We start from the raw sequence: 14,158 nt of genomic DNA on the forward strand, positions 1-14,158 counted from the left end.
CTGAGCATGCTCCGCAGCTCCGGGATCTAGGCAGGAAACACAGGCACCGCACACACCCCCGTTAGCGCGCGCCCGTCCCCATCCCGTCAACCCCACCCTTCCCCCTCCACCCCTTGACGCAGAGGTGGGAGGAGGTGGGGGGCGGGGAGGCGGCCCGGGCTTCCCAGGGCGCGTGCGCGTGTAGGGAACCTCTTGGGCCACGGACAGTTTTTCGGGCCCAACCCCCACCCGCTATCCTCCGTCGTGTCCTCCTCCTCCCCCACTCCCGCCAAGCCCCCCAGCAGTAAGCTCGAGTTCCCAGCCGCTCGAGGCCTCGCGACCGACCGACGCCCAGGGCACCATGGCCTCGCGGGCTCCCGGCCTGGCTGCTGCGCCCCCGCTGCGGCCGGTCACCCACCTGCTCTTTGACATGGACGGCCTCCTTCTGGGTGTGTAACTGCGGGCCGTCTCCCGCCAAGGCTGCGGCGCAATGGGCTTTCTCCCTTTCTCTTTCCCTCTGTGGCAGCCTTGCAGGGGGAGGGGGCCCGAGGCAGGAGGGAGGGGGAGGGAACCGCGTGGGGGGGCAGGTCAGGGGATGCCGCCTGCGGGAGCCGGCCGCGGGCTGCCCGCGCAGCCGCCGTGCTCCGCGCCCATCAGGCTGCCGGCGGGGTGGACTCGCTGCGGCTTGTCACGGGCGCGGGAGGAGGAGGAGACCCTCCACGTGGTCACCCCTTCTGTGGCCGGCCGGCCGCTCTTCCCCCGGGCCCGTTACCCGTGCTTCCCTCCTGCATTTCAGCAAGGGCGGGAAGGGACGGGGCCTGACCTGGAGGACATCCCGAGGTGGCCGAATCACAGCAGCCCCCGACCCCGAGGGGACCCTCAAGTGCACCTCATCCACCTAAGCAGCACTGCCCTGCCCCGAAAGCTGTAGGTGTCAAGCCAGTCAAACACAAGGAATGAATGGGTAGTGGTAACGACGCCTGGCATTTCTGTAATACCTACACTGTGCCCAGGCCCTGTGCTTAGCGCCGTACAGTGATCTCATTTGATCCACACAGCCACACCGAGAAGGTAGGTGCTAGTATTATCCCCATCTTACAGATGAGGAAACCGAGGCAAACAGTGGCTTAAGGGACTTGTCCAGACCAACATAAATAGAAAATGGGAGGCTGGATTGCAGTAATAACAATAGCCAACATTTATACGCTCATCGTCATCATTATAACTAACCTTTATGTAACGATAATAATTGTGCCAAGCTCTGTACAATGGTTACCTGATTTGATCCTCACTACCGCCCTGGGAAGGTGGGGCTGTTATTATCCCCATTGTACCAATGAGGAAACAGAAGTTAAGTGACTTGCCCAGGGTCACAAAGCAACATGTGTCTGAGATTAGATTTGAACTCGGGTCTTCCTGACTCTAGGGCTGATACTCTAAACACAAAGAGGCCTTTGACGTAGTTAACATTCTACCAAGCATCCTGTCAAATCTTTAGTAAGTTTTAAGCTGTAAGATGGCCTAAAAGTTTTAGTGCATTTAAACTTTTACAGCTATCAAAGCTTAAAGCTGCACTACAACTTGGACATTTCCATGTATTCTAAAAAAGCATCTCCATTGTCTTTTTAAAGCTAGTGACTTCATGTGCTGAGCTGAAGGCCATGCAGTGGGAGGTTTTTGCAGGGAAAAAAGATTCATAAACTCATTCTCTTAAATTAAACAAGAATTTATTAAGCAGGTTGTTATGGGCCAGCCTAGTTGATAGGGTTTATGGCAGAAAGAGACTTTATTGGTCATGTTATCTACTCTATGCTGCAAAGGACTTGACCAAAATCAAGCAGATCAGAAGTAACAGTCAGTACTAGAATTTAATTACTCTCTCTCCAATTCTGCTATACAACCTTTTAGGTTGTGCGCAGGAGTGTGATAGTTAACAACCAGCTCTCTGTTATACATCAAATGCTTAATGGCTTTATGCTGCTAGACAAGTCACTTAACCTTCAGATCATGTTTCCTCCCTTAGATATGTATCTAGAGTAACTCAATAAAATTTAAGCTCCTTGAGGACAGGGACTTGTCTTATTTTTGTCTCTGACCTGGGTACTTTGCCCATAGGGGTAGGAACTGGACCTGTGTTTTCATTGATGTTGGGAGCTCCAAGTGAGAAGCCACTCATCGATACAGATGGACATTTTTTCAGTAATTTAGTCTTGGAGTGTTACACAAGGTCTTAGGTATCAGAGGCAACACTTAAATACAAGTTTTGCTGGTTTCAAGTCTGGGCTCTCTTTCTACTGTAACACAATACTTCTCTGTGGTGTACATAGTAGGTATTTATATTTGTTGAATTCATTTGAATTGAAAAATAAGGTAGTTGGATCACATGTTCTCTAAGGGGGAAGGAAGGAGAAAGGCATTTATGTAGTACCTACTATGGTCCAGGTGATATTTACAAATTATTTCATTTGATCCTTATAACAATCTTGGGAGGTAGGTGCCATTATTATTCCCATTTCACAAATTCGGAAACCAAGGCAAACCCAGGCTAAATTACTTGCCTAGAGTCACACAGCCATTAAGTGTGTGAGGGTACATTTGATGTCTTTTAACTCTAGATCTAGAGCTCTTGCTACTTTGGGCCTAGCACCATATAAGGTTTCTTTTAGTCCTAATCTCGTGTTACTTTATGAAATTAAGTTTCAGATGCTATGTGACTTGGGTCACCACATAGCTAATCAGCTACTAAGTGACAGAGCCTGCACTGGAACTAAGGTCTACTGAATTCAGTATTCTTTCTGCCATCCTATGGACATACACTGATAAATTAGAAAATCCTCTTTCATATACTTACGTGTACTATAGGAAGTCTTTAGAATCTGTGATAAACAGTTGGACTGTTCATTATACATATTTAGTCCTATGTTTTCTCTTGCAAAACTGGAAAAATAATTACTAGCTGAACTGTAAAAATAAGCCCAAGGCTAAAGTAGAACTATAAACTGTGGAAGTTGGCTACTCTTATTTTCTGTTCTTGCATCCAAAAAAGACTGTTTGTAGGTTTGAAGAGGAGCATAAAGCCACAAAAATCAGAATCGGAAGCAACTTTTTTGACTATGGAATCACAGCAGCACAACCAATATCTGAATCACAAACCCCTCTGTTGCAAAAGTGGTTTACTAATCTTTGCTTGAATGCCTATAAAGAGGGAAACCTATATACTGAGGCAGCCAGTTCCATTTTTGGACAGCTCTGATGGTTAGGAAGTTTTTTCCTTACATTGAACTTATGAAATTATATCTCTGAAATTCTGTCCATTGTTTCTTATTTAATCCCTTTTTAGCATGACAGCCCTTCACATACATGAAAATTGCCATCATATTCCCCCATAGTCACTCATATAAATGATTCACTTGCCTCTTGCTAGGTGACTTGTCATTTAGTGAATTGTGGAATCAAGGCTAAGAACTTCCATCTTTTGATGCCATCCAGTATTCTTTCACCTACATATTTGCTTAGTACAACTAACCAAACAACCAAAATAATAACTAAACAGCTAGTAACTAAAATAACACTTGTTGGTTATTAGTAACCCAGGGGCTTACCTAGTAAGTACCTACTGATAAAATGCTTTCTGATAAAGATTGATAATAATAATATTTAAAACTTACAAAGATTGTAATTGTTTTCTACAAGGAGCTAGTGGGGTGGGTGTAGGTGTGTCTACATACAATAGGCCCTTTGAATACTATTGTGTTGAGGGAGGTATTCATGGATATTAGAGCCCACATTTAACTCTCTCTTTGTTGTTCAGTCATGTCTGACTCTTCCCCAAGACCCCATTTGGGGCTTTCTTGAACTGGATTGTTTTGCCATTTCCTTCTCTAGCTCATTTTACAGTTGAGGAAACCAAGGCACACAGGTTTAAGTGACTTGGTTAGGGTCATAGAGCTAGTAAGTTTCTAAGGCCAGATTTGAACTCAGAAGATGAGGCTTCCTGACTCCAGACCTGGCACTCTATCACTGTGTTACCTTCAGAGAGGCATTTTTCCCTTGTGTTGCTTTTAATCAAGTTTCAGCAAACTGTTTTCCTAGATGCCAGCCCATTCCCTGTGAGGTGACTTTTGGTAGTGGCTTCTTCTTTAAGTGGTTAGATTCATGTGTACTTTGCCCGTTTGACCCTCCCTGAGGAGGGCAGAGTTTGGGAAAGACTAGGAGAATGAATGATTCTTTTACTTTCTAGTGTTCCAGGCATACTCTTAGCACCTTGAGGTGAAAACAGATGCTTGGGAGGGAAGGACAGCTGTAGTAGAGGCTTTCCCTCCCCAACACATGTGCATCCTACATGCTAGATGGGGATGAGCCACAAAAATAAATAAGCTATTCCTGCTATGCTCGTCAGATTCTTTATGCAACATTCCCTCTCACATTGTACCACTCAGCTTATGCTATTGGTAAACTCATTTATCCTGCTCATTTCTGGCATATGTGTCAAAGGTCACCAACTTTTGCTTGAAATTTTAATTTTCTAGAAAAAAATAACAAAACCCCAAACTAGATTGTAACCTATTGTATTCTTACATTTTGATGACTTTTTTCCTAGTTCTTTGGGTCTAGTCCATAAAAAGCTAGCTAATTGTATAGTACTTTAAGATGTAATTCTGATGAACCTGATTTTTAAGTAAATGTTTTTTCATATCTATTTTGAGATCACTGTTCCTTTCCAATGATTCTCCTCTCTCCTTCCCATCCCAGAACCTCCCTTATAAGAAGTAAGCACAGAAAAAGAAAACACATCAATACATTTACCATTTATGGGAATGTATACCTCATTCCTCACTTAAGGTTTGCCACCTGTTTGCTGAGAATATACCTGATTCCCAAAGCATTTATTGAGCATTTAGTGTAGGTTTTTTTGGCTTAAATTTATATTCAGATATTAAAACTAGATATTATAAAGTCTGAATTCAACTTGGGTTCTCATTCTTTTAAAAAATTTATCCTGATCCCATAAGGAGTATAACAAGGTAAAATAATGAAGATAATGCTAAGAATATAAGAAAAAAGCCATATTACCATAAAATATAAAGGCATACTTCATGATATAGCCTTTGACATGCCTATATTGTCATTTCTGCCAACAGTAATCCTTTCATGTTTGGAATAGAGTGCCTCCATATTTATATTTATTGAAATACTTTTCAAGACCCTGGTTAAATGTCTTCTTTGATAAGACCTTCCCTGATCTCTCCCAACAAGAAGTGATTTCTTGCTCTTCAAATATATAATGATTCTTTGACCTTTATGATGTGTGCCAGTTATTTGGATACCTTTCCTTGCCCATTAGAATCCAGGTTTTTTGTCTTTAAGCATTTCATTTTCTCCCCCATCCAATTTCTCCAGCTCCAACAGCAACAAAAGAAAAAATTAAATCCTTGTAATAAATATTTATAGTCAAGTAAAGCAAATTCCCACATTGGCCATGATGAAAATTTTGTGTTCACTCATATCTTACTCTTTGTGGCCCCATGGCCCATAGTACAGTATGCCAGGCCTTCTATCCACTAGTTCTCAAAGTCTGTCCAAATTCATATTTATTGTTTCCATGATGCTGTCTTATCCTCTGCCATCCCTTTTTGCCTTCAATATTTCCAATATCCAGAGTCTTTTCCAGTGAGTCATGTCTTCTTATTATGTGGCCAAAGTATTTAAGCTTCATCTTCAGTATTTGACCTTTCCAATGAATTGTCATGACCAAAAAATGAAGAATAATTACCAAATTTCTAGCAGCCCAAATACTCCAGTACCTGAGCTGAAAAGAGATACTTGAGAGAGCATACTGAGTCCCTCATAACCTCTTGGTCAGGAGGTAGATAGCATACTTTATCTTTGGTCTTTTGGAATAAATGGTTCATCTTTGCACTGATGAGAGTTTCAGTGGCTTTTAAAGTTCTTTTTCTTTATTACATTGCTATTGTATTCTTCTGTTTTAACTTAGTTCAGGCTGCATCAGTTCATACGGATCTTTCTAGTTTTCTTTGAAACCAAGTTATTTGGGTTGTCTTATTTCTATACTAGATTATAATCTCCCTGGGAATAAGTACTTTCTCACTTGCACCTTGTTTATTTTACCCCTTAGCCTAGAACTAAACCTTTAACAGAATAAGTGATTGATAAGTGTTTGTTGAAGCCTTAGTGAAGCAGTGAAAAGATCCCTGAACTAGGAGCCAAGAGATTGAGGTTTTAATTCCATCTATACCACTAATTAGCTCTGTGACCTCAAGCAATTGACCTAGCTGTTTTGGGTTTCCTTAGATTTTCAATAAAGTGAGGATAGTGTTTGAATTGTAGAATCTCTAAGTTCCTCTACATTCTTGAAATCTTGTGGTCTATCAACAAAATTTATTCAGTGAATGTTTATTAAATGAATCAAATTAGATAACTAAGTGATTTGGAAGATAAGGAAAAAATATCTGTAAGTGAAAAATCTTAAAATATGGCCTAAGACATTTACTAGCTGTGTGACCCTGGCCAAGTCACTTAACTCTGTTTGCTTCAGTTTTCTCGTGTGTAAAAATGAACTGGAGAAGGAAATGGCAAATCACTTCAGTATCTTTACCCAGAAAACCCCAGAAGGAGTCAGGAAGAATCAAACACAACTGAAAAAAAGACAACAGCAAAAATTGGAAATTATAATAGTGCCCAAATCACAGAGTTACTGTATGGATAAAATTTAGTAATAAAGTTCTTTGCAAACTTTAAAGCACTTTATGAATGCTAGCTATCATTAGCATCACCATCATAATTATTTTTACATAATTGACCTCCTCACTGACAGCTAACCAAAGGCAAAGTGCAAGGATCCTCTGCTAATTCAGTACAAGAAGAATTTGCATCTTCAAACTATTGATGAGCAACATCCCCACTGCCACTGGGGAAAAATTTCACCTGTAGTTTTGGCACTCCCAAATGCTTCAGTGTGGTTAGAGCTTGCCCGAATATATAAAATAGTAAGTAAAATATTCCTAACAATTAATAGGGATGCTATTTAACAATGATTTCAAAGAAGGGCAGTGAAAAAAACACTGAATTTGAAGTCGGAGAGCTTGGGTTAAAAATCTTCACCCCCATTGTAAATGAATTGTGTGACTCTAGGCAAATCACTTAATCCATTTTGGTCTACACCTGAGGTGGATGGATTAGATGACCTCTGAAATCCTTTCTAACTCTAGATTTATCTTTTTTACCTAAATAATGAAGGGATATGGTAAGATAATAAAAGAAATGGAAGCTGATGCCATTATATTTAATTTCTTGAGAAATCATAAAGGGAGAAGAATTAATTGGGGGAGGAAGGAAATGTCTAAGTTTTCATAGTTGGAAAAATGTGGAATCCCAAAACTATAGATGAGTAAGCTTGATAATGATTTCTTAAACTTCATCAAATAGTGGGGTTTGCTCATTTGGAAAAGAATGTTAGCATCAGTGGTAGCTTTCTATACAGTAGGGAGAAAGATGAATGCAGAGGGAACTTAAACTATATACATATATTTTAAATTAGTTTAAATAAAATTAGTTTAAAAAAATATCTAGATCATGTGTCATATTAACTTGACCAAATTTCTTTTTTTGCTTGAGTTAGTAGTTTGATAGACCAAAGAAATGCTGCATGCAGTGCATTTCTTGATTTTAAGCAAGGAATATGACAGATTTTTCACTGATGTCTTTCTGGATTAGATGGTAAAATGTGGTCAGAATATAGGCCAATACCAGTTTACCACTGAGTTGAATTGTAATGGTTATCTCTAAGTATGTTACTGAATATGGTAGCAGGCCAAAGAGTGTTGGATTTGGAACCAGAGGACTTGGGTATGAATCTTGACTGCCATTTACTCCCTACCTGTGTGACTTTAGGTAAATCACTTAACCTTCTTGGACCTCTGTTTCCTCATCTCTGAAACAAAGAATTGTAATTAGAGAACCTCTAGAGCCCTTTCTAACCCTCAGTCTATAACCCTTTGATTCCATGAATTTAGAGCATGTCTGTCCATGTAATCAGCACAACAAAAGGCACTTAGATGCCAAGGATGGCTTAGAAAAGTCTTTTTTACAAAATAGCTTGTCAAACTGTCGCCCTAGTATAACTCACTTGAGTTCTTACATCTAGGATTAGGGTTCATATGGGACAGAAGAGATTAGGAAGAAGAATGAAATTATTTCCCCTTTTCAAGGCATGGGACTTAGGTTATTAAAATTTTTAAATAGCTTTTTTTTTTAAGCTTTCTTCTTTTCAGCAACCACTTCCTACTTCCTAGTGCCCCTCTTCCCAGGCGTCTAGTACCTTTCATCCTATCCTAAAATCTCTAATGTTGCACCCTACCAAGGGTTTCATGCTCCAAAATTACCAATCATCCCCTTAGCCCTAATTGAAGTTTAAGGTAACTAATCTCATGTAGTAGGAAGGATAGAATCCGATTGAAATCATTCTTTCTAATATGTGAGTAACAATCTGTTGTATTGAACCTACTAGATGCATTTGTATTTTTTGAAGAGGAGATTTGTTATCCAAGACTGATTTCTTAGAATTTCAGGCAGTGTAATAATTTGCATTGAGAAAACGCCAACAGTATTAAGGAAAACATTTTTAGATAGTGATTGGCGTGTAGGTAGATTAATGTTTCCTGACAGTCTGCTGAGAGCGTGAGTAATTCCAAACTTTCTTGGTTAGTCAATCAACAAATATTTGTTATGTCCTAAGCATACTAAGCATTGGGGAGTCAGAAAAATGCAACAGTTTCAAACTATCCTCTAAAAGCTCACAATCTAATCGAGAAGATAGGTGATATTTATTCTAGCTTTTCATAGATTTCTTTTCTTCATCCATTTCTGAACCTACATGTTCTCTGAAAGCTCTGCTTTAATTTGTTTTCTTCTCTCTTCCTCTCCCAGTTGGTTTCTATGACAGTAGAAGCAGGACCTCTAGATATGGAAGTAGGCTCAGGATTGGTCCAATTTGTGGCGTTTTTATAAGTTGTATTTGCAGTCACAGTTTTTCAGGTTGACCTACAGGTGATTTAGATATCCTCTTTGATGATAATGGTTCAGTGTCATTTTGAAAGTAGGGCTGACACAGGGAAATAGCACAACATTCATATCCTTGTACAGTGGGAGAGCAAGTTTGAAGGGTGAGAGCTGGACTTGTTTCTAAATGGGTGAAGCTTTATTGTCACAAAATGAAAGGGAACCAAACAGTGTCAGGAGGCTGGTTGGGTGGGTAGAAATTCCAGTAGGACTTCTAGGTGGAGAAGTCCAGCAGACAGTTGGTTATATATGACTTCAGTGCAAGAGAAGATGAGGATTTTTCTGTGGGTTTAGAAGTCATCTCATTAGAGATGATGATTGAACTCATGAGAACTAGTGGGACCATGGAGAGAGGACAAAAAGAGAATCCAGGATCCAGAGAATTCATTATAAGGCTCTGACCTTATGATTAGGAAAAGAATACAGACGGAGTGGTAAGATGTGGAAGATCTAGGATAAAGCAGTGTTGAAGAAACATAGGGTGGGGAAACTATCCAGGAGTGGGGTGGTTATCACTGTCAGAGGCTTCATTGAGGTCAAGAAATGCTAACCGATTAGGCAAGTCTTACCTTAGGGACCTTGGAGAGAGCAATTCTAATTCAGTGATTGGGGCAGAAGCTGGATTCTGAAGGGATTGCAAAGTGAGTGGAAGTTGATGAAATAGAGTCCATAGATGACCTTTTCTTTCTTTCTTTTTCTCTCTCTTTCTTTCTTTCTCTTTCTTTCTTTCTTTCTTTCTTTCTTTCTTTCTTTCTTTCTTTCTTCCTTCCTTCCTTCCTTCCTTCCTTCCTTCCTTCCTTCCTTCCTTCCTTCCTTCCTTCCTTCCTTCCTTCCTTCTTTTTTGGGGGGAGGGCTAGGTAGTTGGGGTTAAGTGATTTCCCCAGGGTCACACAGATAATAAGTGACAAGTGTTTGAGGTCAGATTTGAATTCAGGTTCTCCTGACTCCAGGCTGGTCCTCTATCCACTGTGCTAACTAGCTGCCCTGTAAGTGGCCTTTCTTTTTTTTCTTTTTTTAAAATTGAATTATTTTATTTGTTTTCAGTGTTCAACAATCACTACCATGTATCTTAGATTTTTTTCTACTCCCTCCCCCTTATTCTCCCCTCCCTCTCTACTCCTTCCCTGAGACAGCATGCAATCTTATATAGGTTCTACACGTACATTCCTATTAACTTCATGTTGCGTAGAAGAATTAAAATGAATGGGAGAAACCATAAAACAAAACATAATACAAAAGAAAATGTTCTCTTTCTATCTGTGATCCAATTCTACAGTTCTTTTTCTGGATGTGGAAGGCATTTTGCCTCAAGACCATTAGAAATTTTTTAGTCCATGCATTTCAATGAAGTACTAAGTCTACCAGAAAAATTCCTTGCACACTGTGGTTGTTGCTGTGTACAGAGTTTTCCTGGTTCTGCTCCTTTCACTCAGCATCAGTTCATGTAAATCTTTCCAGGCTTCTCTGAAGTCTTCCTGTTCATCATTTCTCCTAGCACAATAGTATTCCATTACATTCATATACCACAACTTGTTCAGCCATTCCCCAATTGACGGGCATCCTCTTGATTTCCAGTTTTTGGCCACCACAAAGAGAGTTGCTATAAATATTTTTGTACGTGTGGGACCTTTTCCCATTTCTATGATCTCTTTGGGATAGAGTCCCAGAAGTGATATTGCTGGGTCAAAGGGTATGCACAATTTTGTAGCCCTTTGGCCATAGTTCCAAATTGCTCTCCAGAAGGGTTGGATCAGCTTATGGCTCCTGTAGGTGGCCTTTTCTAAGAGTTTGTACAGGAAAAGGAGGAGAGATATGGGATAAATAGCTTGAGAGGATGTTAATGTTAAAAAAAAAATTAAAAATTTGTTAGTGTTAATTAATGTTAAAAAATTTCTGAGATTGTAATGAATGAATGCTCAGTATGAGTCATAATTTAACATGGCACCCCAAAAAGGTACTGTGATTTCAGACTCCATTAGGAGGGGCGTAAGTATCCAAAAGGAGGGCATTGGTAGGCCCACTGTACTCTGCCTTGGTCAGCCCATGACTAGAATATTCTATTCCGGTTGCTGCATTTTATAAAGGATGTTGTCAGGCTAGAACATGTCCAGAGAAGGCTACCAAAGGAGTTGAGGCCATATCATATAAAGATTGGTTGAAAGAACTAAAATAAGAGAAAATTTATTGGGATCACGATAGCCATCTTTAAATACTTGAAAGTCTGAGTTCTGTTTAGCCTAAGAGGACAAAACTAAGTGTAATGGATAGAAGTTGAAATGAGGCAGATGTAATTCAAAGAAAGGACAACTTATCAGAATTGTATGATAATGATTTAGGAAGTAGTTGGTCTACTGCTGGGGTTCTTCAAGTAAAGACTGGATGACCATTTAGTAATATTATAAACGTATTTCTGATCTATTACAGATTGGACTAAATAAATAACTTCTGTGGCCCCTTCACATGTTGAGGTTCTGTGATTTCTTGCATATGCAAATGCAGTAGCTTTGGTGATCGGAAAATTCCTTCACTCTAGAATGCATTTCTTATAAGTGATTATCAATAGTAACTGTTGCTCTTTCCCTCCCAGCTTGATTTAGTTATGTTTCTTTTGCTCATTAAAGGGGTCATCCCCTGACTACTTTATAAACAGGCCTATTCACTGAATGGGCCTTACCTCACCCTAAGTGAGAACCTGAACAGACCTTAGACTTGAAGGGCCAAAATCTGCCTTTGAATCCTGATGACCATCTCTCACTCAAAACAAAGTCAAGTGCAAGTCATGACATCATTTCTCTGATGTCATGGATCACAAGCATTTCTTATAACTTGCATCATGATTGGCTGAATGGTTATGTTATGTTTGGGAATTTTTTGCACTCCTCCCCTTGACTGGTTCCAGTATCTTTTTTGTAATTTCAGTCAAAGATCATTTGAAATGCTTAAATGGTTTCTCAAAGGAAGGCCTCTTTAATAAAAAAAAAAAAAAAATCAAACTGGGAGGGGAAGACGCTCATGGTTCCTGAGTAAAAGAGAAAAAATTGCTATTCTTTGAATGGGTATATCTCATTCAAAGTGAGAATAGTGTAATACCTAGGCCTGAAAGGGTCAGGGTCTCACATTGTATCCTGGGGAATCTCCAGCCATCCTTATGAATATCAGGCCACTGGACCCAGATGGCTCAGGAGAAGACAGTGAGGCTGGTGACCTGCACAGCCCTCCCTCACTCAAATCAAAGTCAACTGCAATTCATGTAATCATCTTGATGGCATGGCCTCTTCAAGAATAAAGGACAAACACAACAATTTGAAATGATGTGTTTGCTTATTAGGGATGGTAAAATAATGTGCTAGGAATCTGTATTTCTCACCCTTAAGAAACAGGGTTAGTTTGTGATTGTTATTGTCACTACTGTTTGGAAATGCCATTGCATGAGAGTCAGGGATGTGTTGTGGAAAGGATAATAGAGTCAGGAGAGACTTAACTTTAAACTCTGCTGAAACTAGTCATGATCATGGGCAAGTTATTTAATCTCTCTGAACCTGTTTCCTCACCTGTAAAATGATGTGATGAATATTATTGTGTTGCAAGAAATGAGGTAAAAGATATGGGAAGATTTATATGAACTGATGCAGAATGAAGTAAGCAGAACTAAAAGAAAAAATTATAATATCATTTTATAAAGGAACAATTTTAAGACTTAAAAACTGAGAATGAAATTAGCAGAACCAGGAGAACAATTTATACAGTAATGACTACATTGTAAAGACAAACAATATTTAAAAATATAAAAACTATGATTTTAGAGATTGATGATAAAATATACTATTTATTACAGAGAGGTGATGGATTTAGGGTACACAATGAGACATATATATTTAGGAAATATGTTTTGTTTGACCGTATGTATTTGTTATAAGAACTTTGTTTTCTTTTTCCACTGGGGTTGGTGTGGGAAAGAAAGGAAAATAGATTTCTGTTAAATTTTTAAAAAGAAAGTGGTAGCTGCTATGAATATGAACTGTTGCACATACTTTCAAATGACTCTCCCAGTATTACTATTTGTTTTATTTTGTGACAAGAGACTTCTCATGAAATATGAATAATCTATAAGAGTATGTATTATAAAAATAAAACACATTAATAAAACTTTTTTAAAGTTATAATAAAAACGATGCCTGTGGCTTGCTATGCTAATGATAATAAAACCATAGCTTCCTATTCTGAATGGTCCTTAGGACTGAAAGGAAGTTGATAATAACAGTAAAAATAATTTCTAAAGAAATCTTTTGGGAGAAATCACTATGTTAGCTTTTGATTTCTTAATTAATTTTTACAATAAAGAAGCTATATTGTATTTCTTTGAGGTCATAGAGGTACATGCTTCAATTTAGTTTTACATGGAAAAAACAATGAATGGCCAAAAGGCAAATAGTACCAAGGACTTTTTCAAGAAAGCAGTGTTTAAGATCACTGCTGGGGTCAATAGTCATTCCACCCTGTGCCCTGCAACATCTATAACATATCATGATAAGTATTAACTGTGAGTTATCATGAAATCTAAAGCATGTTAATATTTTCATTTCAACAAGGCAGAAACCTGTATAGTGTACTTCAAAAAAGATTTTCATCAGACAATTGAATTGTAAAATCCAAACATTTAAAAGGTTAACTCTCACCTTGAAAACTCAATTATCCAGAGAGCCTCACTTATCCACCTAGTCATATCCTGGTGGTTTTATTGTGGTAGGGAGAATTGTGCTGTCAAACAAATAAAAACTACTTCTTTATCCCTTCCCCGTTTCCCTCAATGAGACTCTAGTAGAACAATTTTAATTTTGGTTACTTATTGTTGAATAATATTATTAGTGTCAATTCATAGTGACTGTCCAGAAAAAGTTATTTTGCTTTTGAATTAAAGCATGTAAACTGCTTCAAAAAAGACTAGTTCTATATACTCCCTAATTTAGCCTTTTGTAAACCATTTCAACCATGGCACACTAGTGGAGAATTCTCCAGTCAAAACCAAAGATAACAACTAAATCACATTCATCAGCAAGGGCTAGAATTAGGACATTTGCACATAAAGGAGTTATGAAAATAA

The 14,158-nt window shown here is 38.9% G+C and overlaps 2 protein-coding genes across 6 annotated transcripts in view; one reads left to right on the forward strand and one right to left on the reverse strand.

Annotated features, from left to right (window-relative positions):
* The window catches only part of STS (steroid sulfatase), a 189,443-nt gene extending 188,670 nt beyond the window's left edge, over positions 1-773 (reverse strand). The window contains exon 1 of the mRNA XM_072614451.1: positions 398-773. Within this exon, the coding sequence (XP_072470552.1) occupies positions 398-411 (14 nt within the window). The 5' untranslated portion in view covers positions 412-773. The remainder of the gene's footprint in view (positions 1-397) is intronic.
* PUDP (pseudouridine 5'-phosphatase) overlaps positions 87-14,158 on the forward strand; it is a 190,926-nt gene continuing 176,854 nt past the window's right edge. For 3 of the 5 annotated variants that reach the window (XR_011968111.1, XM_072614457.1, XM_072614456.1), the window contains exon 1: positions 87-428. Coding sequence is in view for 4 of the 5 variants with exons in the window: in XM_072614457.1 (XP_072470558.1) it covers positions 341-428 (88 nt within the window). In the remaining variant the exon portion in view is untranslated. The remainder of the gene's footprint in view (positions 429-14,158) is intronic. The other 2 variants (XM_072614459.1, XM_072614455.1) reach the window with 2 other exon arrangements.

The sequence above is a fragment of the Notamacropus eugenii genome, chromosome 5, assembly GCF_028372415.1.
Source record: "Notamacropus eugenii isolate mMacEug1 chromosome 5, mMacEug1.pri_v2, whole genome shotgun sequence".
In the NCBI taxonomy this organism is placed as follows: Eukaryota; Metazoa; Chordata; class Mammalia; order Diprotodontia; family Macropodidae; genus Notamacropus; species Notamacropus eugenii.